General features: G+C 42.3%; 1 protein-coding gene across 2 annotated transcripts in view; it reads right to left on the reverse strand.

Annotated features, from left to right (window-relative positions):
* Window positions 1–494: 494 nt before the first annotated feature.
* Window positions 495–21,855, reverse strand: part of LOC306782204 (uncharacterized protein) — a 30,224-nt gene continuing 8,863 nt past the window's right edge. Inside the window, exons 2-18 of one of the 2 annotated variants that reach the window (XM_079275448.1) lie at window positions 21,085–21,326; window positions 20,661–20,878; window positions 18,625–20,407; window positions 16,004–16,177; window positions 14,030–14,203; window positions 12,532–12,705; window positions 11,213–11,386; window positions 9,714–9,887; window positions 8,395–8,568; window positions 7,947–7,984; window positions 7,743–7,792; window positions 7,538–7,590; window positions 6,595–6,812; window positions 5,447–5,712; window positions 3,592–3,714; window positions 2,526–2,667; window positions 495–1,224 (exon numbers count right to left, since the gene is read on the reverse strand). In XM_079275448.1, coding sequence (XP_079131574.1) covers window positions 842–1,224; window positions 2,526–2,667; window positions 3,592–3,714; window positions 5,447–5,712; window positions 6,595–6,812; window positions 7,538–7,590; window positions 7,743–7,792; window positions 7,947–7,984; window positions 8,395–8,568; window positions 9,714–9,887; window positions 11,213–11,386; window positions 12,532–12,705; window positions 14,030–14,203; window positions 16,004–16,177; window positions 18,625–20,407; window positions 20,661–20,878; window positions 21,085–21,098 — 4,332 coding nt within the window. In that variant the 5' untranslated portion in view covers window positions 21,099–21,326 and the 3' untranslated portion in view covers window positions 495–841. The remainder of the gene's footprint in view (window positions 1,225–2,525; window positions 2,668–3,591; window positions 3,715–5,446; window positions 5,713–6,594; window positions 6,813–7,537; window positions 7,591–7,742; window positions 7,793–7,946; window positions 7,985–8,394; window positions 8,569–9,713; window positions 9,888–11,212; window positions 11,387–12,531; window positions 12,706–14,029; window positions 14,204–16,003; window positions 16,178–18,624; window positions 20,408–20,660; window positions 20,879–21,084; window positions 21,327–21,855) is intronic. The other variant, XM_079275449.1, reaches the window with a different exon arrangement.

Consider the following 21,855-nt stretch of genomic DNA (forward strand, 5'->3'; position numbering starts at 1 on the left):
TGTTTCAATAGGCGACTAAAAGACGGTTAGAAAATGGCGGCGTGAAAAATCCAGATGGGTCAGAAATGAGGTGAGGAGGTGGGAGGGGCTTCTCAGAGTACTTCTGACACCACCTGTTTCACTATGTACATGTCCACCACCACTAGGGGCATCTTACTCAAGCTGTTGTTGAAATAACTCTGAAAGAGTCCATGGACTTTGACTCTGCATATGTAACACCGGGGGTTTACTGTGTAGGAGAGCTAGCGTTGTATCCATTAGCTACCACATGATAGTATGTCGTAGCATCCGCGGTAACGTCTCTGAGAGAGAACTGTGCTTCAGTTTCAGCAAACCAGACGGACGCTTGCGTCTCCCAAAACTCCGGCAGCTTGAGCTAAAGTGCGTCATGTTCGTCTCTGGAAACGTCCAGTAGACTCAGGGTCACCAATGTAGGAGCGCCGGAATAAACAAGTGCAGCAAACTTCTCTTTGTGGCTGCACACCACTGTCACCATTTATTTCAACTCCCAAAAACATGACATCCTGAAACACTACATGTACTTAGTTACATTACACCACTGATGGAACAAGAGCACAGAGCTCTTCATAGATCCAGCGTCTTATCTTTGCTCTCAAAGTTCACCAGATTGATGCATTTTACTTTGAAAACGTACAAACTTTTCTTCCACAGTCCCACCAAACCCTGTGGGAACCGCTGCCTCGTGTTGTGCACCGTTAAAAATTACAATTAGTCATGTGAGACAACTGTTGAAGAGATTCCCCATCATCACCATCATCATCACCACCATCACCATCACCACCACCATCATCATCATCACTCCACAGTTCTTGGTTCATCTTCAGCTGAGGTTCAGCGCTGTGTAAAGCCACTGGTCCACCTCACAGAGAGCAGCGATCAGAACTGAGCAGGCTTCAGGTCCCTTTTTTATCACCGTGTCGATCACGTCTCGTGCTTTATCTGCTCCGTGTTTTGTTCTGGTCGACTGCATTTCAGCGTCAGTAATCACTTCGCGATGAAGAAGTTCATCCAGCAGCTCATCCAGGACAGAATTAGACACTTTTTTGACAAATTTAGGCCGAACTGACAACAGCTTCTGGTCTGCCAGGACCCTGTCCTGTGCCGGGACCCTGTCCTGTGCCGGGACCCTGTCCTGTGCCGGGACCCTGTCCTGTGCCGGGACCCTGTCCTGTGCCGGGACCCTGTCCTCTGCCGCTCTTGGACCTGGAAGATAACCAAGAAAATATTATAAAGTTCAAAAGTCTGTGTTGGACTGCTACAGCCAGCTATTTCTCACATTTCTGCTTTGTAAATCACTTCCCGTGTGAAAAAGGATAGAATGTATGCATATATATATACACATATATATACACACACACACACATATTGTTCCCAGTAGTGTTACATGTAAGTAGTGGTGTAAAGGAACATTGTTGATCCGTAGAAATATACAATCAGGACATCAGCATTTCTGCTTTCTGTCTGCTAACGGCTAACGTAAGGAGGTTCCATTCAGTTACATTACGATGCCTTCAGGCTCTGTTCAGGTAAAGTTATGATGTGTTCGTGATGTGTTCAAATGTAGTCTGTATTTCCTCATCATTTGAATCGTGTGAAAGGATCAAATTGAAACATGTTGATGTTTACTCTGACTTCAGAGCGGTTGAATAGATTTCTTTGGAGGTGGAGTCTTGTAGACCAGCTGCTATAACAAAACAACAGAAACGTATCTGCCAACACGGATCATCTATGATCGGTAATCTGCAGCAGATAAATGTGATCAGGGATCTCTAAACGTTATATTTGCTCCTTTCTTCTGCTGTGCTGATCAGATCCGTGACTCCGATCTGAACCGTGAGCTTTATGATCCGTTGCACCCGTACATGTAAGGAAAGGCAAGTTTATTTATTTCAATCATTTCAGCAAGAATTCAAAGCACTTCACATAAAACATCAAAAGCCCAAAATGCAAAAGAGGCATTGTAAAAAGACATTTAAATACATTAAAGAGACAAAATAAAAACAAGCTAAAATAGCATAAAACGGGTATAAAATACACTGATTACAGTTACAGCACAGGAAAGTAAACAGGAAAGTCTTCAGCCTTCATAATAATAATAATAATAATGTATACTATGTTGATCCCTTTAAGGGGGAATTTTTCTCTGCATTTGACCCATCCCTGTACATAGGGAGCAGTGGGCTGCCAATGACAGGCGCCCGGGGAGCCGGGGGTTCAGTGTGTTGCTCAGGGACACTTCGACACGTGACACGTCCCAGTCCGGGATCGAACCTTCCGGTTCCCAGACGACCCTCTTTACCCAGTGTGCCACGGTCACACTGGGTAAAGGCCCTGTCATTTGACAGAAGAGAGTTGCAGCTGTCCTGCATTTTGTTCCAGATATATGGATCATAAAGACTGCAGCCTGAATAAAGAATATGTGATGTGGACCTCCCTGAATATTCATGAGAGCCGCACACATCTGTTCTACTCTCGTCCATCACTGGGTGTCTGATAGTCTTTACCTGCCAGTAATATACGACGCTTCCAGACTGCGTTCTTCTCTTCGTCCTGGACCGACAAAGTCACTTTCTTTGTGTTGGGGTTCAGGAAAACTTCAAATGTTGGAAAGAAATCTGGTCCATACGACGAGTCAAATAGTTTACCCTGAAAACAAGAACCAGAAGTCACATTGTGTCTCTGATATCCTCCCTGATTGTGATTCATAGCACAGCATCTTTTTCTGGCCGGTCTCTGGGGATCCCTTCATCCCAGCGTTTCATCAAAAAAACACTCCGAGACGTTTTGCTTTGTTTTTATGACAATATCTTGACAACATTTCACCACTCTAACCACCATTGTATGATCCACTAGCATCGCCCCTTTGCTTTTTATTATCTATTGGTTTGACTTTGTTTTCCATCATGAGCACCATCATACTTTGTATAGATGAGCTGGAGAATGCTCAATCTGTCGGCCGTGACGTTAAGAGACGAGGAAGACGTTAAGAGACGAGGAAGACGGTCCGTCGGAGACGACGTGTACGTGATAAAATCACTCACAAGCTACAATCGGTGTGTAAAGTTCAGGACAGACAGACAGACAAAACAAGCTTCTCTTTCATTTTGTACAGTGATGTCACCAGCATCACCAGTTCACAGGTTTTTAACGTCAAGCACCCGGAGCGGCCGCACAAAAAAGGCGGATTGTCAAAAAAAAAAAAAGATTTCATTGGGAACGATTGAAAATAGGCGCTGGCACTCAGGAAAAGATGCTATGTGGACACAGGCCACTACACACTACTGTGAGGCTGGAGACACAGTGGAGGGATAACAGTTGGGTGTTTGGTTAACAGCTAACAGAACTACCAGCACTGCTGAGTACCTCCCAATCACTGCTCTGCAGCTCACTGTCACTGTTTTGGACGGTGTGTTTGGCTAACAGCTAATAGCTAACAGCTAATAGCTAACAGCTAACAGCTAACAGCTAAGGGAACTATCACAGACACAAAGTGAAAACAGATGCTGGTGCTCAGGAATAAAACTGAATGTGGACACAGACCCTTAGAAGGGTAGAAGTGACCTGACTCACCTCAGGCTGGATCCAGAATCCCTCAGGTTCACAGTGGACATGGTACCTTTTACCAACGTAAATGCCCTGATCACATTCGGAGGAGATCGGGATGTACGTCGCAGATTGTTGATCTCTGGAAACCTTTGTTAACGGGACATTTATATTAGTTTAGTTTAATCTCAGATAGTCAAGGTAATTGTATGTGTAGAGCAGTGGCGGGCCATGCATTTTATACCTGGGCCTTCACTGCTGGTCCTGCAGCTGAAATACCACCTTATAACCACATTGTGGCGCCACAGCTCATTTTTAAGGCTGTAAGTATGTACGTCTTCGTATTAAACCGTTCGGTACGAATCGAGCATTTAGAGAATGCAAAAGCCTAAATTCAGGAAAATATAATGTTCTCAGCTGGTCTGGCTGTGGGATCCACCGTCATTCCTTAATGACAAGCCGCGACCCAAAGAGAGTATCAAAGGATTTTACTTTCACAACTTGAATGTTGAACGTACTGCTCTGCAGTGTCTTTCCTCGGCTCAGCACCCTCTCTGTGATGGTGCAGCTCAACTCAGTCAGAATGCATTTTGATTGGCTGAGCTGCATCACATGATGTGATTCACTACCCATCAGCCTCTGCTGGCTGTTAAGTTTCGTTTCACGATAGTCACGTGCTCGCCCACTGACCAATCACAGCACACTCTGCACCTAGCGGGAAAGCTACAGACGAACACTGAGCTGCACGTAATGCTGACGTCATTATAGGCCGGCTAGCCGGCGCTGACACGTCAAAGAATACGCCCAACATGTCAAACTAAAGATCTGATTGGTTGAACACTATGACAATCAACAATATCGTCTCCATTTACTTTAATCTGCACTGGCTGCAGGTGAGAGTCTGCAGGCCTCTGGCTCTGTTCTACCTAGAGACACAGAGGTGAGATCTGATTGGATAAAAGCTCTACTTCAAACAAGCTGCACTGGAAGCAGAGCAACTGAGGAAGACAGTAGCTGTGCAATGAGAAAATAAGATAATGGGAAAAATATTTTTATAAATTATAATATATGTAGTGTATTTAAGAAAAATTATTAAATTATAAAATAGATTTCTTTTTCTTTAAAAAAAAATATATATATATAGCTTTGTGATTCTGTTTAGGCCAGCAGAGAAGGCCTTGCAGGCCCTGACGGCCCGCCACTGGTGTAGAGTACATCTAAACATGAGAATTAGTCAATTAAAAAGATGATTATGAGGATAAGGTCCTCGGGTAAGTGGTGAGAAGGCAAAGTTTTCCTTCATATTTTGACTGTTTTGAGTATTTTCTCACATTTCTTGTGGTCATGCAGCATTAAACAAATCATATTCAATGATGTGAAGTTCAGTTTGCATCCAGGAGGGAGATTCTCATCTTCCAACCAGTAAAATACTGGTTTCAATTATGACGCCAACTACTGAAAGTCCAGAAGCCGTTCTCTCTCCGTCTGTAGATTCTAAATTGTTCCTTAAGTTTTGTAACTAGCCTCGTCCATTTTTCAAAAAGGGACTGTGACACAAGTTCATTTTAATAACGTTCACTCTGCCTGTAAAGCCTCTCAGTTGAGTGATCATCTCAGCAAATCTGTTTCCATTGTTTCTGTGTTGTGTTTGCTGTTCATGCCATCTGGTAGAAGTATCACGAATGTTAGTGGCAGATGGAAATACATGCTGAGAGGGAATCAAAAAACTACAAAAACAAAGCAATCTGAAGATTTACAGTTCAGATAGATTTGATTCTGAGCACAGCACGAGGAGCAAAGTGTGAACCGTCTTTGTGGAAACAGCTGTGGCTTAAAACAAGAGTTTAAGTTGCTGGTGAGCACATATGACAGAGCGCTTTACCTCATGCACAGGGATGTTGTCCTGCAGCAGAAACACATTGAGAATTTGATCATCACTGGAGTGCGGGGGTCGGAGGAACAGCAGAACTTTGCACTTCTTTCGCATCCTGACGTTCCGAAACTTCCTGAAATCCCAGACGAGGCCAAAAGCGGAGAGGTTAGGGACCTTCACCACCACATGAGTATCCGTAATCTCCAGCGGCTCCAGGATTGTCATTCCATCATCAGTGATGTGGACGACGGACAACAGGCCGTCAAAGACCAACGCTGTGGGAGCAAAGAGCTGTTAAACCTTCATTCATTGTTGCTGAAACAGGTTCATCCCAAACTAATTCATTTCTTACCACTCTAGTTCAATTTGTCATTTTTGTCTCTGCCAGGAGAATCATGCGATTGGTCTCATGCGTGCCTGTGATTGAGTGAGTGTGCAGCTCTGTGTGTGTCCACGGCTAATCTCAGCTTCTGCTACAGCTGACTGCATAATATTTCAGTTATGGCTGCATTCTCAAGGACTTCTTGTGGTTGCAGTGACTCACACTTCCTCAAAACAACTTTTGTTGCCCGTTTCATACTGCCATCGACTGCCTGCTAACCCACCACTCTCAACAAACCCCCGGCCCCTAGTGACACCCCAGCTGAGTGCATCACCGACCCCCAAAAGACTACTATGCAGCAAGAGACACAGCGGAGGGATAACAGTCTGCGGTGTGTTTGGCCTAAAGACTCACGGCATGGACGATGAGTTTGGCAGCTAACGAAGCCACCAGTACACACCCTGCTGAGTACCTCTCTGCAGCTGCTCTGTGGATCACTTCTGTTGTTTTAGACGGTGTGGGTGGCTAACCGCTAACAGCTAACGGAAGATTGAGCTGATTTGCTGCTTACATCACTGCTTGTTTTTGAGTTTGCATGAAGTGTGTTAGCCAGTTGACTCTGGAGCCTCCCACTCCGCCCCTATCCTTTCACTATTCTTTTTGAATTCATCATTATTTCCCCACATGTGATCTGTCTGGATCTGTGCATTGAGTGTTACCACCATTATAATGTATTTTTTGCATGTCACCAGATGCAGCTGGTTTTACACATTAATACGACTCTTTGTAGTTTTGGAGATTTGTCCCTGAACACTGAAGACAGCCATGTCTTTACCGTGCTTTGTTTCACAGTGTGGGAGGCGGAGCTCACAGACTGCAGCATCCACGGAGCTCTTGATGTCGAACAGCGGCCCTGCAGCCTTCTTGCCAGCTGGCTGGAGGAGGCCCTCATCCCATTGGACAGTCCTGTACAGCAGCTCTGCCTCTTGAGCCATAACAAACACCAGTCCAGTCGAAGAACACTGGAACACACCTGAACCAGGACACCTGAACCTGTAGGACACGGAGAGGATGAATGAATATAAGAAGCATCTATTGGCCTGTTAGTCACATGATCTGTTTCCACTCACAGGTGTCCATGTGCAGCACAGACTGATCGGAGTGTAAAGCGTGATGACACCCAGGGGACAACTCCACTCTATTTCGGGCGTTTTCAGACCCGTAGTTTGTTTGCTTTGTCGATTCAGAGACTAACTTCGTACAGTGGTTGCATTTGCTCCTCGGCTTGTTTGTGTTCACGCAGAGACGTTCAAGACTAATGCCATGTGAGAGAAAGCTGTTCCGTCATTGGTCAGACACATTACCGGGAAGATTCTTCTTGATTATGAGCATCAGCAGCATGTATTACTTGTTGTGAACATACTCGCAAGACAATTGTTCTTGAGATGTTGTTCCCACTTCCCTCCTCCCTGCATCTCATTCCCTCATCAAGCTCTCTCTCTATAGACCGGCCCAGACCCTTTGTTCTTCTGTCAGTTCCTCATCGTTTCAATGTCGCCTTTTGTGTTCAAAGCCACCTGAACCAGTGCCTGAACCGTGAATGAATGCATGCACAGTTTTATGAATCTGATTCTTGTTTTCATATGGATCCTACACAGTTTCATGAATCAGGTCCAGGTCCTGTTTTGACATGCTCCCCACACACAACAGCCCTTCGTTTAGAATCACAACTTGATGAACCGTGAAAGAAGCTGGAATCGTGTCTTTCATAGGATTACCTGTATGAAGATTCTGCTGTGTGTTCAGGTGAGAATGAGGATGGAGCCTGGAACTAAGAAGGCACAAAGTCAGTTCTTTCAAGAGAAATCAAGTAACAAGCCACAGTTCTCTTTCCTCTGTTCCCCTGGTACACAATAATGACATTTACTCCGTAGAGAAACCTCAAGAAATCAACTTCACGCTCTTCAGCTGCTGCTCCCTCACCTCTTTGTCGGGCACATTTGTTTTCACATCCAGTTTGCCGTCGGCGTCACCTGATGGAGAGAAGAAGAGAAAGAGAAACATTCGCAGACGAACGTCTTCAAACAGCTCGAACAGAATAGAAAATACTTTTTGTTACGATGAGGCTCATTCAGATCAGATTTGAATGTAGAATAGCTTGAATGGGGACATTCTTTCAATACTCACATTGTTTGTGTTTCTTAGTGATCGACCTGTTATTCAACCTGTCGGGAGGAACACAATCCCAGAAGTTATGATCAAGTTTTAAATAATTGTTGGTTCTTTGAGTGAGCCAGCTTCATGGTCCTAATATGAAGCAACTAATCTGCTTCATGATCAGGTCACATTCATGTTGTGAGCGTGCTTTAGAGGAAATAACATCACAGGAAAACAAAACCAACGACCTTTATTCACTCGACTGTGAAATCCAACGACTTCTAACAACTTGCTTTGCTTTGTCAGCTTTTATTTTATTGTTTGTGGAGAAATGAAAGAAAAGAAACATCAGAGGAACTGCACTCGATGAGCTCAAAGGGAGAAAAAGGAGGGAAACCCTCACTGTGAGTAAACCGCCCTGTGTTTTATTAACAACACTGCTGAACCTGCACGGACTGACTCGGACCCCCTCACTGACCTCAGAGTCTCCAGTCTGCAGTCTGGACTCTCCAGAAGGTCACACAGCAGCTTCACTCCTGAATCCTTCAGGTTGTTGTCACTCAGGTCCAGCTCTCTCAGAGGTGACGTGTTGGACTTCAGAGCTGAGGCCAGAGAAGAGCAGCTGACCTCTGACAACCTGCAGTACCTCAGACTGAATGAAGGATCAATGATGGAGATGAAAATCAATTTATAATCCAATCGTGTGTTCAGGTTGTAAATGTGGAGCTGACTTCATCATTCTGTTACTTCATCATAATATCCGCCCTCTATTTTATCATGAGTAGAAACACACACCGCAATAAATAGTTCCACTTCAGAGAGTAAACTGTATCAAGTTGAATATGAGTTCAGATGATCTTCTGTACACAGATTAGCGTTTACCAAACATGTGATGTACTTTAACAGCTAACGTTGGACATTTTCTGCAGTTTCTTTACAATGAAGGTAATCGAGTATTCATGAACATGAGATATGAGTTCACAGACAATAACAGTTCCTCCTCTTGGTTGTGGAGGTTGGTTTATGGCGTTACACTGGTTGTCTTCCTGATTCTTCACAGTTCATTTAGTTTGTTCGTCCTCTGGTGTTTCAGAGAAGAATGCAATTAAAAGCACGTTGAGTAGAAACACCTTTTGTTCATGCTCGGAGCTCACACGCCATCTGCAGAAGCTCACGCTACGGTGCCACGGCCAGGTGTGAACAAAACGTACATTTAGTCCAGGAAAAATAAAAGTATGAACAAAAAAGAACAACTTCATGGGTGTAAGTTATGTTTGAACATCAATGAGGTTCAAAGGTTGATGAAACAAATAGGAATAGCATAGATTCATCTTCTTTAGCTCGTTAAGGAACAGCATCAACAGATGTACTGATCTTTCTCTCAGGTTTTGGGTTTTTTCTCGAGTTCTGTGGGAGATCAGTGGACCCGGTTCTTGTGTTCATGGTGCATGCAGCCGAGGGTTAGTCCACTTTTATTACACTTTAAAGTCAAGTGTTTGGAGCTGATTCAGCGTGTGAGGGATGCAGATTTTGAACTAATTGAATTGTTGCTTTATGATAATTAGCATTTGGTTTGACGTTGCTTTCAATCATATTTTGGTTGAGCGGTTTGTATTTATCTGCTGCATACACGTGTTCAGCCTCATTTTAAGTGGGAGAATATTATCAGTGTAGAAATGTGCCACATTTTAATGTTGAAGTCTTATTTCTGTTATAGAACCACATTCACATCCACAAACGTACAGGAAGAATAATATGGAGTAAAGATTCATCAGTGGAGCTGAAGCGTGGACTGACCTCAGAGTCTCCAGTCTGCAGTCTGGACTCTCCAGAAGGTCACACAGCAGCTTCACTCCTGAATCCTTCAGGTCGTTGACACTCAGGTCCAGCTCTCTCAGAGGTGACGTGTTGGACTTCAGAGCTGAGGCCAGAGAAGAGCAGCTGACCTCTGACAACCTGCAGCACCTCAGTCTGAATGAAGGATCAATGATGTAAGTTCAGAGGACAATGTTCATTCAGTGTCAGGCGTTTAGAACGGAGACATTTAGAAGATGGAAACTCCAAACACATGAGCTGAATGCAGGTTCAACACTGAGGTACAAGAAGTGAATGAGAGCTCATTAACACTAATGACAACGTGCTGCTGCTTCAATAAAGACCAAGTGACTTCACTTGAACTCTGCCAGCTCCATCTAAACTCATGTCAGCCCAACACAAAGAGATAAAAACACAGAAACTCATTTCAGATTCCACTCAAGAACACAACGTTAACAAAGATACCAAATGTGTCAGGAGGACATTTTAGGAGAATATGTGATCAAAAGTTATGTATTTTAGGAATAGTGGAGTCATAACATCAAAGCAGCTTCAGTTTAAGCATCAAATAGCTTCATAAAAATGAGGAAAAAGCAAAATACTGAAAACATTTGTTGTGTGATAGAGATATTTATTCATTGTGTTTAGTAACTTTGATCATTTACTGAAGAAAACCTGATGGAGAATACAAGATGAAAATCTAGAATATATTATATTTATGTCAAATAAATAATATAACTAAATATTTTTTGGGTGTCTAACGATTTATGAACATTGTTTTGCAACTCTTGGTTTGTTGAGGCTTTTTTTTAAAACAAAAAGCTCAACATTGTTGTTTTTATAGAATCTGTGTTTTCCAAAGTTGTGTATTTTTACGATGATAAAAAGTGAATTTGGTTCAGAGGATTATGTCGTATATGATCATATGTCATCTGGTGTTTTACCTTCGACTGTTGAAACTATCTTGGTCCAGATTGTAGAAGAAGAAAAGCCGATCCGTCCGATGTGTTCTCTAAACGATATCAACAACGAGTTCCATCTTGTTTTCTACTCTCCTTTTTTACCGTGAACACTGCGATGCTTTGTTTGGTAAGTCAAACATAGATTTTATAAATATGGATGATGCACAAAGACTGAGATGGCTGTTTAAAAGTGGAACATATAACTTAGCCAGGTATCTGCAGAAAGTCTGGAAGAAGAGGAAAAAATAGCTCTTTGCCAAGTTTGTGTTTTTATTTTCTTCTTCATGTTTTGTATTTTCAAGACCAGAAGATGTCTGGAAAAAAGTGGTGTCTTGTAATCCCATGTGGGACGGAGCAAATGTCAGGCAATAAATGAATAAATATGTTTTATTTAAATCTACAGCTCAACGTTTCTCTGCCAGTCAATGAACTTTTACTGCCGCTGAGGCTTTAAGGTCCTTTAAGATCAGTATAATATCAGCTTCATGTCTGCACAGGAGGAGAGAATGTTGGACTGACCTCAGAGTCTCCAGTCTGCAGTCTGGACTCTCCAGAAGGTCACACAGCAGCTTCACTCCTGAATCCTTCAGGTCGTTGTCACTCAGGTCCAGATGTCTCAGAGGTGACGTGTTGGACTTCAGAGCTGAGGCCAGAGAAGAGCAGCTGACCTCTGACAACCTGCAGCCCTCCAGTCTGAATGAAGGATCAATGATGGAGATGAAAATCAATTTATAATCCAATCATGTGTTCAGGTTGTAAATGTGGAGCTGCCTTCATCATTCTGTTACTTCATCATAATATCCGCCCTCTATTTTATCATGAGTAGAAACACACACCGCAATAAATAGTTCCACTTCAGAGAGTAAACTGTATCAAGTTGAATATGAGTTCAGATGATCTTCTGTACACAGATTAGCGTTTACCAAACATGTGATGTACTTTAACAGCTAACGTTGGACATTTTCTGCAGTTTCTTTACAATGAAGGTAATCGAGTATTCATGAACATGAGATATGAGTTCACAGACAATAACAGTTCCTCCTCTTGGTTGTGGAGGTTGGTTTATGGCGTTACACTGGTTGTCTTCCTGATTCTTCACAGTTCATTTAGTTTGTTCGTCCTCTGGTGTTTCAGAGAAGAATGCAATTAAAAGCACGTTGAGTAGAAACACCTTTTGTTCATGCTCGGAGCTCACACGCCATCTGCAGAAGCTCACGCTACGGTGCCACGGCCAGGTGTGAACAAAACGTACATTTAGTCCAGGAAAAATAAAAGTATGAACAAAAAAGAACAACTTCATGGGTGTAAGTTATGTTTGAACATCAATGAGGTTCAAAGGTTGATGAAACAAATAGGAATAGCATAGATTCATCTTCTTTAGCTCGTTAAGGAACAGCATCAACAGATGTACTGATCTTTCTCTCAGGTTTTGGGTTTTTTCTCGAGTTCTGTGGGAGATCAGTGGACCCGGTTCTTGTGTTCATGGTGCATGCAGCCGAGGGTTAGTCCACTTTTATTACACTTTAAAGTCAAGTGTTTGGAGCTGATTCAGCGTGTGAGGGATGCAGATTTTGAACTAATTGAATTGTTGCTTTATGATAATTAGCGTTTGGTTTGACGTTGCTTTCAATCATATTTTGGTTGAGCGGTTTGTATTTATCTGCTGCATACACGTGTTCAGCCTCATTTTAAGTGGGAGAATATTATCAGTGTAGAAATGTGCCACATTTTAATGTTGAAGTCTTATTTCTGTTATAGAACCACATTCACATCCACAAACGTACAGGAAGAATAATATGGAGTAAAGATTCATCAGTGGAGCTGAAGCGTGGACTGACCTCAGAGTCTCCAGTCTGCAGTCTGGACTCTCCAGAAGGTCACACAGCAGCTTCACTCCTGAATCCTTCAGGTTGTTGTTACTCAGGTCCAGACCTCTCAGAGGTGACGTGTTGGACTTCAGAGCTGAGGCCAGAGAAGAGCAGCTGACCTCTGACAACCTGCAGCCCTCCAGTCTGAATGAAGGATCAATGATGTAAGTTCAGAGGACAATGTTCATTCAGTGTCAGGCGTTTAGAACGGAGACGTTTAGAAGATGGAAACTCCAAACACATGAGCTGAATGCAGGTTCAACACTGAGGTACAAGAAGTGAATGAGAGCTCATTAACACTAATGACAACGTGCTGCTGCTTCAATAAAGACCAAGTGACTTCACTTGAACTCTGCCAGCTCCATCTAAACTCATGTCAGCCCAACACAAAGAGATAAAAACACAGAAACTCATTTCAGATTCCACTCAAGAACACAACGTTAACAAAGATACCAAATGTGTCAGGAGGACATTTTAGGAGAATATGTGAACAAAAGTTATGTATTTTAGGAATAGTGGAGTCATAACATCAAAGCAGCTTCAGTTTAAGCATCAAATAGCTTCATAGAAATGAGGAAAAAGCAAAATACTGAAAACATTTGTTGTGTGATAGAGATATTTATTCATTGTGTTTAGTAACTTTGATCATTTACTGAAGAAAACCTGATGGAGAATACAAGATGAAAATCTAGAATATATTATATTATGTCAAATAAATAATATAACTAAATATTTTTTCGGTGTCTAACGATTTATGAACATTGTTTTGCAACTCTTGGTTTGTTGAGGCTTTTTTTTAAAACAAAAAGCTCAACATTGTTGTTTTTATAGAATCTGTGTTTTCCAAAGTTGTGTATTTTTACGATGATAAAAAGTGAATTTGGTTCAGAGGATTATGTCGTATATGATCATATGTCATCTGGTGTTTTACCTTCGACTGTTGAAACTATCTTGGTCCAGATTGTAGAAGAAGAAAAGCCGATCCGTCCGATGTGTTCTCTAAACGATATCAACAACGAGTTCCATCTTGTTTTCTACTCTCCTTTTTTACCGTGAACACTGCGATGCTTTGTTTGGTAAGTCAAACATAGATTTTATAAATATGGATGATGCACAAAGACTGAGATGGCTGTTTAAAAGTGGAACATATAACTTAGCCAGGTATCTGCAGAAAGTCTGGAAGAAGAGGAAAAAATAGCTCTTTGCCAAGTTTGTGTTTTTATTTTCTTCTTCATGTTTTGTATTTTCAAGACCAGAAGATGTCTGGAAAAAAGTGGTGTCTTGTAATCCCATGTGGGACGGAGCAAATGTCAGGCAATAAATGAATAAATATGTTTTATTTAAATCTACAGCTCAACGTTTCTCTGCCAGTCAATGAACTTTTACTGCCGCTGAGGCTTTAAGGTCCTTTAAGATCAGTATAATATCAGCTTCATGTCTGCACAGGAGGAGAGAATGTTGGACTGACCTCAGAGTCTCCAGTCTGCAGTCTGGACTCTCCAGAAGGTCACACAGCAGCTTCACTCCTGAATCCTTCAGGTCGTTGTCACTCAGGTCCAGCTCTCTCAGAGGTGACGTGTTGGACTTCAGAGCTGAGGCCAGAGAAGAGCAGCTGACCTCTGACAACCTGCAGTCCTCCAGTCTGAATGAAGGATCAATGATGGAGATGAAAATCAATTTATAATCCAATCATGTGTTCAGGTTGTAAATGTGGAGCTGACTTCATCATTCTGTTACTTCATCATAATATCCGCCCTCTATTTTATCATGAGTAGAAACACACACCGCAATAAATAGTTCCACTTCAGAGAGTAAACTGTATCAAGTTGAATATGAGTTCAGATGATCTTCTGTACACAGATTAGCGTTTACCAAACATGTGATGTACTTTAACAGCTAACGTTGGACATTTTCTGCAGTTTCTTTACAATGAAGGTAATCGAGTATTCATGAACATGAGATATGAGTTCACAGACAATAACAGTTCCTCCTCTTGGTTGTGGAGGTTGGTTTATGGCGTTACACTGGTTGTCTTCCTGATTCTTCACAGTTCATTTAGTTTGTTCGTCCTCTGGTGTTTCAGAGAAGAATGCAATTAAAAGCACGTTGAGTAGAAACACCTTTTGTTCATGCTCGGAGCTCACACGCCATCTGCAGAAGCTCACGCTACGGTGCCACGGCCAGGTGTGAACAAAACGTACATTTAGTCCAGGAAAAATAAAAGTATGAACAAAAAAGAACAACTTCATGGGTGTAAGTTATGTTTGAACATCAATGAGGTTCAAAGGTTGATGAAACAAATAGGAATAGCATAGATTCATCTTCTTTAGCTCGTTAAGGAACAGCATCAACAGATGTACTGATCTTTCTCTCAGGTTTTGGGTTTTTTCTCGAGTTCTGTGGGAGATCAGTGGACCCGGTTCTTGTGTTCATGGTGCATGCAGCCGAGGGTTAGTCCACTTTTATTACACTTTAAAGTCAAGTGTTTGGAGCTGATTCAGCGTGTGAGGGATGCAGATTTTGAACTAATTGAATTGTTGCTTTATGATAATTAGCATTTGGTTTGACGTTGCTTTCAATCATATTTTGGTTGAGCGGTTTGTATTTATCTGCTGCATACACGTGTTCAGCCTCATTTTAAGTGGGAGAATATTATCAGTGTAGAAATGTGCCACATTTTAATGTTGAAGTCTTATTTCTGTTATAGAACCACATTCACATCCACAAACGTACAGGAAGAATAATATGGAGTAAAGATTCATCAGTGGAGCTGAAGCGTGGACTGACCTCAGAGCCTCCAGTCTGCAGTCTGGACTCTCCAGAAGGTCACACAGCAGCTTCACTCCTGAATCCTCCAGGTAGTTGTGACTCAGGTCCAGATGTCTCAGAGGTGACGTGTTGGACTTCAGAGCTGAGGCCAGAGAAGAGCAGCTGACCTCTGACAAAATGCAGTCCCTCAGTCTGAATGAAGGATCAATGATGTAGATGAAAATGATGTAGATGAACAGGAAGTGACCATATCTGGACTGAGGAGGAGACGTAGAGACACCGTATACGTCTCTGGTGTCGACCTGTCAATCACTGTGTAGCCCCGCCCTAAAGCATCCCCTGCTTTATGGTCTGTGTGACTCTAAATGGACCATAATGTACTAAATGAACATCATGCTGTATTGAAGAAGACTTGAAACTAGAGATTGAGACATAAACTCATGTTTACAATGTTTACTGAGGGAATAAATCAAGAGAGAGGTAGAGTCATTTTCTATAGACTTCTATACAACCAGAGGAGTCGCCCCCTGGTGGACACTGGAGAGAATGCAGCTTTAACACGTGACGCTTTGGCTTCATGTTTAGGAACTGGAGGTTGGTGCTTGGGGAAACCTCAGTCAAGGATTTGTAGACATACAAAAACAACGAGACCATGTACAGTCAGTGAACTGACCTCAGTGTCTCCAGTCTACAGTGTGGACTCTCCAGTGCAGCAGACAGCAGCTTCACTCCTGAATCCTTCAGGTGGTTGTTCCTCAGGTCCAGCTCTCTCAGATGGGACGGGTTGGACTTCAGAGCTGAGGCAATGACTTCACAGTCAGTCTCCGAAAGTTCACAGTCACGAAGTCTGTCATAGCACAAATATTTGTTATAACAATGAAAGAGGACACTTCATATTTACTTCATGCATTTGATGACAAAAGAAGTTCTCGTATTCGATTTGAAATATTACGAATATATTATATACTAATATTAACTAATGGAGGAAAAAAGTCGTCTGTTGTCACCAAGAGCTCTACATTACCTGAAAGCAGACAGAAATGTGTATAAATGTATGTGTATATTCCACAGACTATAGCTGCTGCTATGATGTTAGCATAGCGTAGCACGAATCAAACTCAACTCCATTCAGAAAACAAGCATTTAAAAAGTTGTTTTCCTGTCGTAACGCTGCCAGACCTAACAAGGCTTCAGACTTTTTACAAATCATCATTATGTTGTTATTTCAGCATCGATGTTATCTGGTTATTGCAATTAAATTGCAGCAAAATCTGAATATTTTGGGTTCATACACCTCATAAACCAGGCAACATGTCAGTGTCAGTCATCACACCCAACTTTTCACACATTCCAAATCCAAAATATGTTCACAATTCCATTTGATCAAAAGTTCTTGATTTCACAAAATATTTGATGTAACTCAAATACTAAAGTGTCTTAACTATGAAGGTCCATATTTGGGTACAGGTGTGACATTTAAGCCTGCAGTTTAAACAATGTAGGTGATGAAGCACACAGTACTCAAACTTGTTTTACCATTGCTTCACGTATGCAGTAACAATGTTCACTTACAAAGACAAATACACTAAAACGCACAAAACAAAACAGATGCTGCTGAAAAAAGTATTACCGGTAGTTAAAAACAATGAATAGTGACTAACCTTTAAAACATGCACCATGCACTATTTCATTTTGTTTCTATTCAGACTACATAGTGTATAAACACAGAGCTTCTTTCAGAGGGGCAACGATTCATTCTCATGAACAGACATCAGCCAGGTTGTAGAGCAGGCTGTCAAACTCATCTTCTCTGGGCCACATCAGCATCACGCTCCCTCAAAGGGCCGGTTGACTGTAAGACTGTATCACTAACTTCTCCTAACATATTGTTCAATAACTCTCTGCATTTGATTATTGTTTATTCAAGTGTAAACATATTGTACATGCAGTTATATCAATGAGAAATGATATTTAAACACATTTCTGTTATTGTAACATAAATCATTTTAATTGAGGGTTCAGAAACCCACATGACTCTATCAAAGATCAAACTATTAAAGAAAATAACAAAGACAAATATCAAACACAAGTTCTGACATTAACTTTGTTCAAAGCTGTTTGTTCACCTCTCTGCATCACTAATGTTCCTCCCTGTCGTCGTCCTGTGCATGCAGCTACATCCAAGAGCTGCTCACTGAGAGTCAGGTCTGATGAACATGATAGATGATGTATCCGTGTTGTCTGTGCTTCATCAACAGTTCATTAGAAACACGAGTACCTGCTCGTCTCTCAGCTAGCTGTGTTGTTAGATTGCTGCTAGTTCATCAACTCGGTCTGCGATGGTGTTTCTTCACAAACTGACATTTGTAAAAGTCTGTATCTGGTCGGAGCTCTGCTCACATACCTTCAGCATGCACTGGGCTGTAGCTGTGTGAATATATTCTGCTGTGATTGCAGTCTGCCTTTTAATTCTTGGACATTACATTACATTTTCTTGCCTCTGCATCAATGTTTCTCTTCGTGGACATTTTGGGATTATTTGTGGATCTTTTTCAATCGTTGAAACCTCTTTTCGGGCTGTTGCCTCTCCTGTCCACCTGTTGTGATAGTTTTAATGTCGGTACACAGACAACATGCTATCTCATCATTTCAACTTTCTATCTCATAATTTAGACCATGGGGATACTTTTATTTTCAAGTCTAACTTTTAATTATTTTTCCAAAAAAAAAATAATAATAATTTTTTTTAATTATTTTTTTTTTTGCTGGCGGATTCGCGGGCCACATAAAATGAGGTGGCGGGCCGGATTCGGCCCCGCGGGCCTTGAGTTTGACACGTGTGTTGGAGATGAACCCAGTATCTACACTGAATACGTTCACCGAACACCGCCGGATGTTACGAACACTGCGTTTGGTTTCCCGCCACATCTGGGACAAGGGGTCTAGATCAGCACTGACTAAATATCTTGTAAAAAAGCTTCGTAATAGATTTATTTTTGGTTCAGAGGGTATGATTTAAAAATGGTGTCATATTGAATCTCATTATGTAGCCAAGATCTTCCTCTGTGCCAGTTTTTTGGTTCATTTTGTAAAAAAGAAGTAAACAAGTGAAAATGAAACACCTTTACAGTTTGTATTATCTTGTCATTTGCAATCGCCTTCATCTTTTTAAGTGTTGATTGTAAAAATAAATGTTATTTTTCAGTAAAACGCATTGGTGTGATAGTTTGTATATTTGAAGGTTTAAACTACTGATCTAAACTGATTTATTAAGTTAATCACATCTGGACTTACACAGCTTTCTTGCAGTTCCTCACAGCTGGAATGAGTCTCCGTCGCCCCTCATCTGAGGTGTTGTACTTCTTCAAGTCCAACTCATCCAGAACCTCCTCTGACATCTGCAGCATGTAGGCCAGAGCTGAGCAGTGGATCTCTGAGAGTTCCTTCTCCGATCGGTTCTCCGACTTCAGGAACTCTTGGATCTCCTGATGCACCGAGTGGTCGTTCATCTCCGTCAGACAGTGGAAGATGTTGATGCTTCTGTCAGGAGAGATTTCATAACTGTTCATCTCCTTCAGGTTGTTGATGGCTCTCTGGATGATTTCTGGACTGTTGTCCGTCTGACCCAGCAGGCCTCCTAAGAGTCTCTGGTTGGACTCCAGAGAGAGGCCATGAAGGAAGCGGACAAACAGGTCCAGGTGACCATTTTTACTTTTGAGGGATCTCTCCATGGCTCTCCTCAGGAAGTCCTCCAGGGCTGGGTAATCTTCCCTCCCCATGAAGTCCTTCAGTACCTCTGTCTTCCTGTTTGTGAAACAGTGGAACATGTAGACTGCAGCCAGAAACTCTTGAACACTCAGATGAACAAAGCAGTAGACAGTTTCCCCGAAGATCACGCTCTCTCTTTTGAAGATCTCTGTACAAACTCCTGAGAACACCGAGGCCTCCGTGACATCAAGACCAACCTGCTCCAGGTCTTCTTGGTAGAACATGATGTTTCCTTTCTCCAGATGTTCAAACGCCAGCCTCCCCAGCTTCAGAAGAACTTCCCTGTCAGCCTCCGTCAGCTCCTGAGGACTCGTCTCTTGTCCCTCGTGGTACTTCTGCTTCTTCCTCTTTGTCTGGACCAGCAGGAAGTGTGAGTACATGTCAGTCAGGGTCTTGGGCAGCGCTCCTCTCTGGTCTGTAGTCCACATGTGGTCCAGAACTGTAGCAGTGATCCAGCAGAAGACTGGGATTAGACACATGATGTCGAGGCTCCTGGATGTCTTGATGTGTGAGATGATTCTGCTGGACAGCTCTTCATCACTGAACCTCCTCCTGAAGTACTCGTCCTTCTGGGGGTCGGTGAAGCCTCGTACTTCTGTTACCCTGTCAACACGTCTACGAGGGATCCGATTGGCTGCTGCAGGTCTGGAAGTTATCCAGACGAGAGCCGAGGGAAGCAGATTCCCCTCGATGAGGTTCGTCAGCAGCACGTTGACCGATGCCTTCTGTGTGACATCAGACACGGCCTCATTGTTGATGAGATCCAATGAAAGTCTGGTTTCATCCAGACCATCAAAGATGAACAGAACTTTACAGACAGAGAGCTCCTCTGCTGTGATCTTCTGTAATGTTGGATGGAAAACATGGAGCAGCTGGAGAAGACTGTACTGCTCATCTTTGATCAAGTTCAGCTCCCTGAACGACAGCAGAACCACCAGACTGACATCTTGGTTCTCCAAACCCTCGGCCCAGTCCAGAGTGAACTTCTGCACCAAGAAGGTTTTTCCAACGCCGGCGACGCCGTTGGTCAGAACGACTCTGATGGGTGTCTGTTGGTCTGGTGAGGCTTTAAAGATGTCGTGGCACTTGATCGGAGCGTCATGGAGGATCTTCTTCTTGGAAGCTGATTCAAGCTGCCTCACCTCATGTTGGGTGTTCACCTCTTCACTCTGTCCCTCTGTGATGTAGAGCTCAGTGTAGATCCTGTTAAGGGGGGTTCCACTTCCATCAGTTCCTTCAGTCACATGTTCACATCTCCTCCTCAGACTGATCTTGTGTCCATCTAAAACCTCCTGTAGACCGCTATCTCCTGAATGACAAGGAGAAATGTGAGACAATCAAATGCTCGGACAAAACAAGGACCGAAAATCAGGTGGCTGTCTGTTAAATGGGCTGTCTACCTACCTACCTGTCTACCTACCTGCCTCTCAGGAATGTAAACTCGTGGTGTCTTGTAATCCCATGTGGGCAATAAATAAAACTAATACATTTATTCATAAAAATGGTTGAGGCCACATCTATGAATCATTTATTGCCGTCTCCATGCAGCAGAGAGATCTTACTTTGCACAGTGCTGGTCCCAATGGCTGTCTGCAGTCCAGATGTTTCTCCACACTGGGGACAGGAGGAGTCCCCTGATGAAGCAGACTGGTCCCAGTACGAGGTGATGCACCGTCTGCAGAACCAGTGTCCACAGCTGGTAGAGACGGGATCCTTCAGGACGTCCCGACACAAAGCACAGTGGGACGGCTGCTCCTCCTCGGGGTCATGAGCCTTCTTCCTGTCTCAGTGGAGACCAACACATTCTTTACAACACATTTTATATTCATCATGAGGTGTTTGAAGTCACTTTAGAATACAATTTTAGAATTTGTTGAAATATTTAAAATATGAATCATTCCCCAAATATGTGAGACAAGATCTTAAATAAATAGAACAAAATCAAATCACAGACCTCTACCGTGTAACTACATAAAGGTTTATTACCGTTGTGGAAGCATCGTCTCAGGTCACTTCTGTGAGCAGTCTCTGTTGTAAAGCTGATAAAAGCTCTCCAGATTTGCTGACATCATCAAACCGTTTGCCACTAAAGTTCTGATGACGGGTTGTTATGACACATGTCGCCCGTGGGTGCACAGTAAAATGGCCGCCAGAGACCGTGTTTTCTGCTGCTGAACTTTATGGAAGATTTCTGGCAAAACGTTTAAACTCCGTTGATGAGAGAATTTCTGTAAACAGATAAGAAGAAATACAAAAGAAACATTAAAGAAGTGTTACTGGTTTAATGGACGCTGGTGTTGAGCAGATAATGTCTTTAAATGTATCTCTGTTTCTGTACATCATCAACACAAAGGAACACTTCATCCTTCAGTTTATCACAAACATTCAACATCAACACATAAAGAAACACGTCATCCTTCAGTTTATCACAAACCTTCATCATCAACACATAAAGAAACACTTCACCCTTCAGTTTATCACAAACATTCATCATCAACACATAAAGGAACACTTCATCCTTCAGTTTATCACAAACATTCATCATCAACACATAAAGGAACACTTCATCCTTCAGTTTATCACAAACATTCAACAACACATAAAGAAACACTTCATCCTTCAGTTTATCACAAACATTCATCAACCCATAAAGGAACACTTCATCCTTCAGTTTATCACAAACATTCAACATCAACACATAAAGGAACACGTCATCCTTCAGTTTATCACAAACATTCAACAACACATAAAGAAACA

The sequence above is a fragment of the Melanostigma gelatinosum genome (genome assembly GCF_949748355.1).
Source record: "Melanostigma gelatinosum genome assembly, chromosome: 9".
In the NCBI taxonomy this organism is placed as follows: Eukaryota; Metazoa; Chordata; class Actinopteri; order Perciformes; family Zoarcidae; genus Melanostigma; species Melanostigma gelatinosum.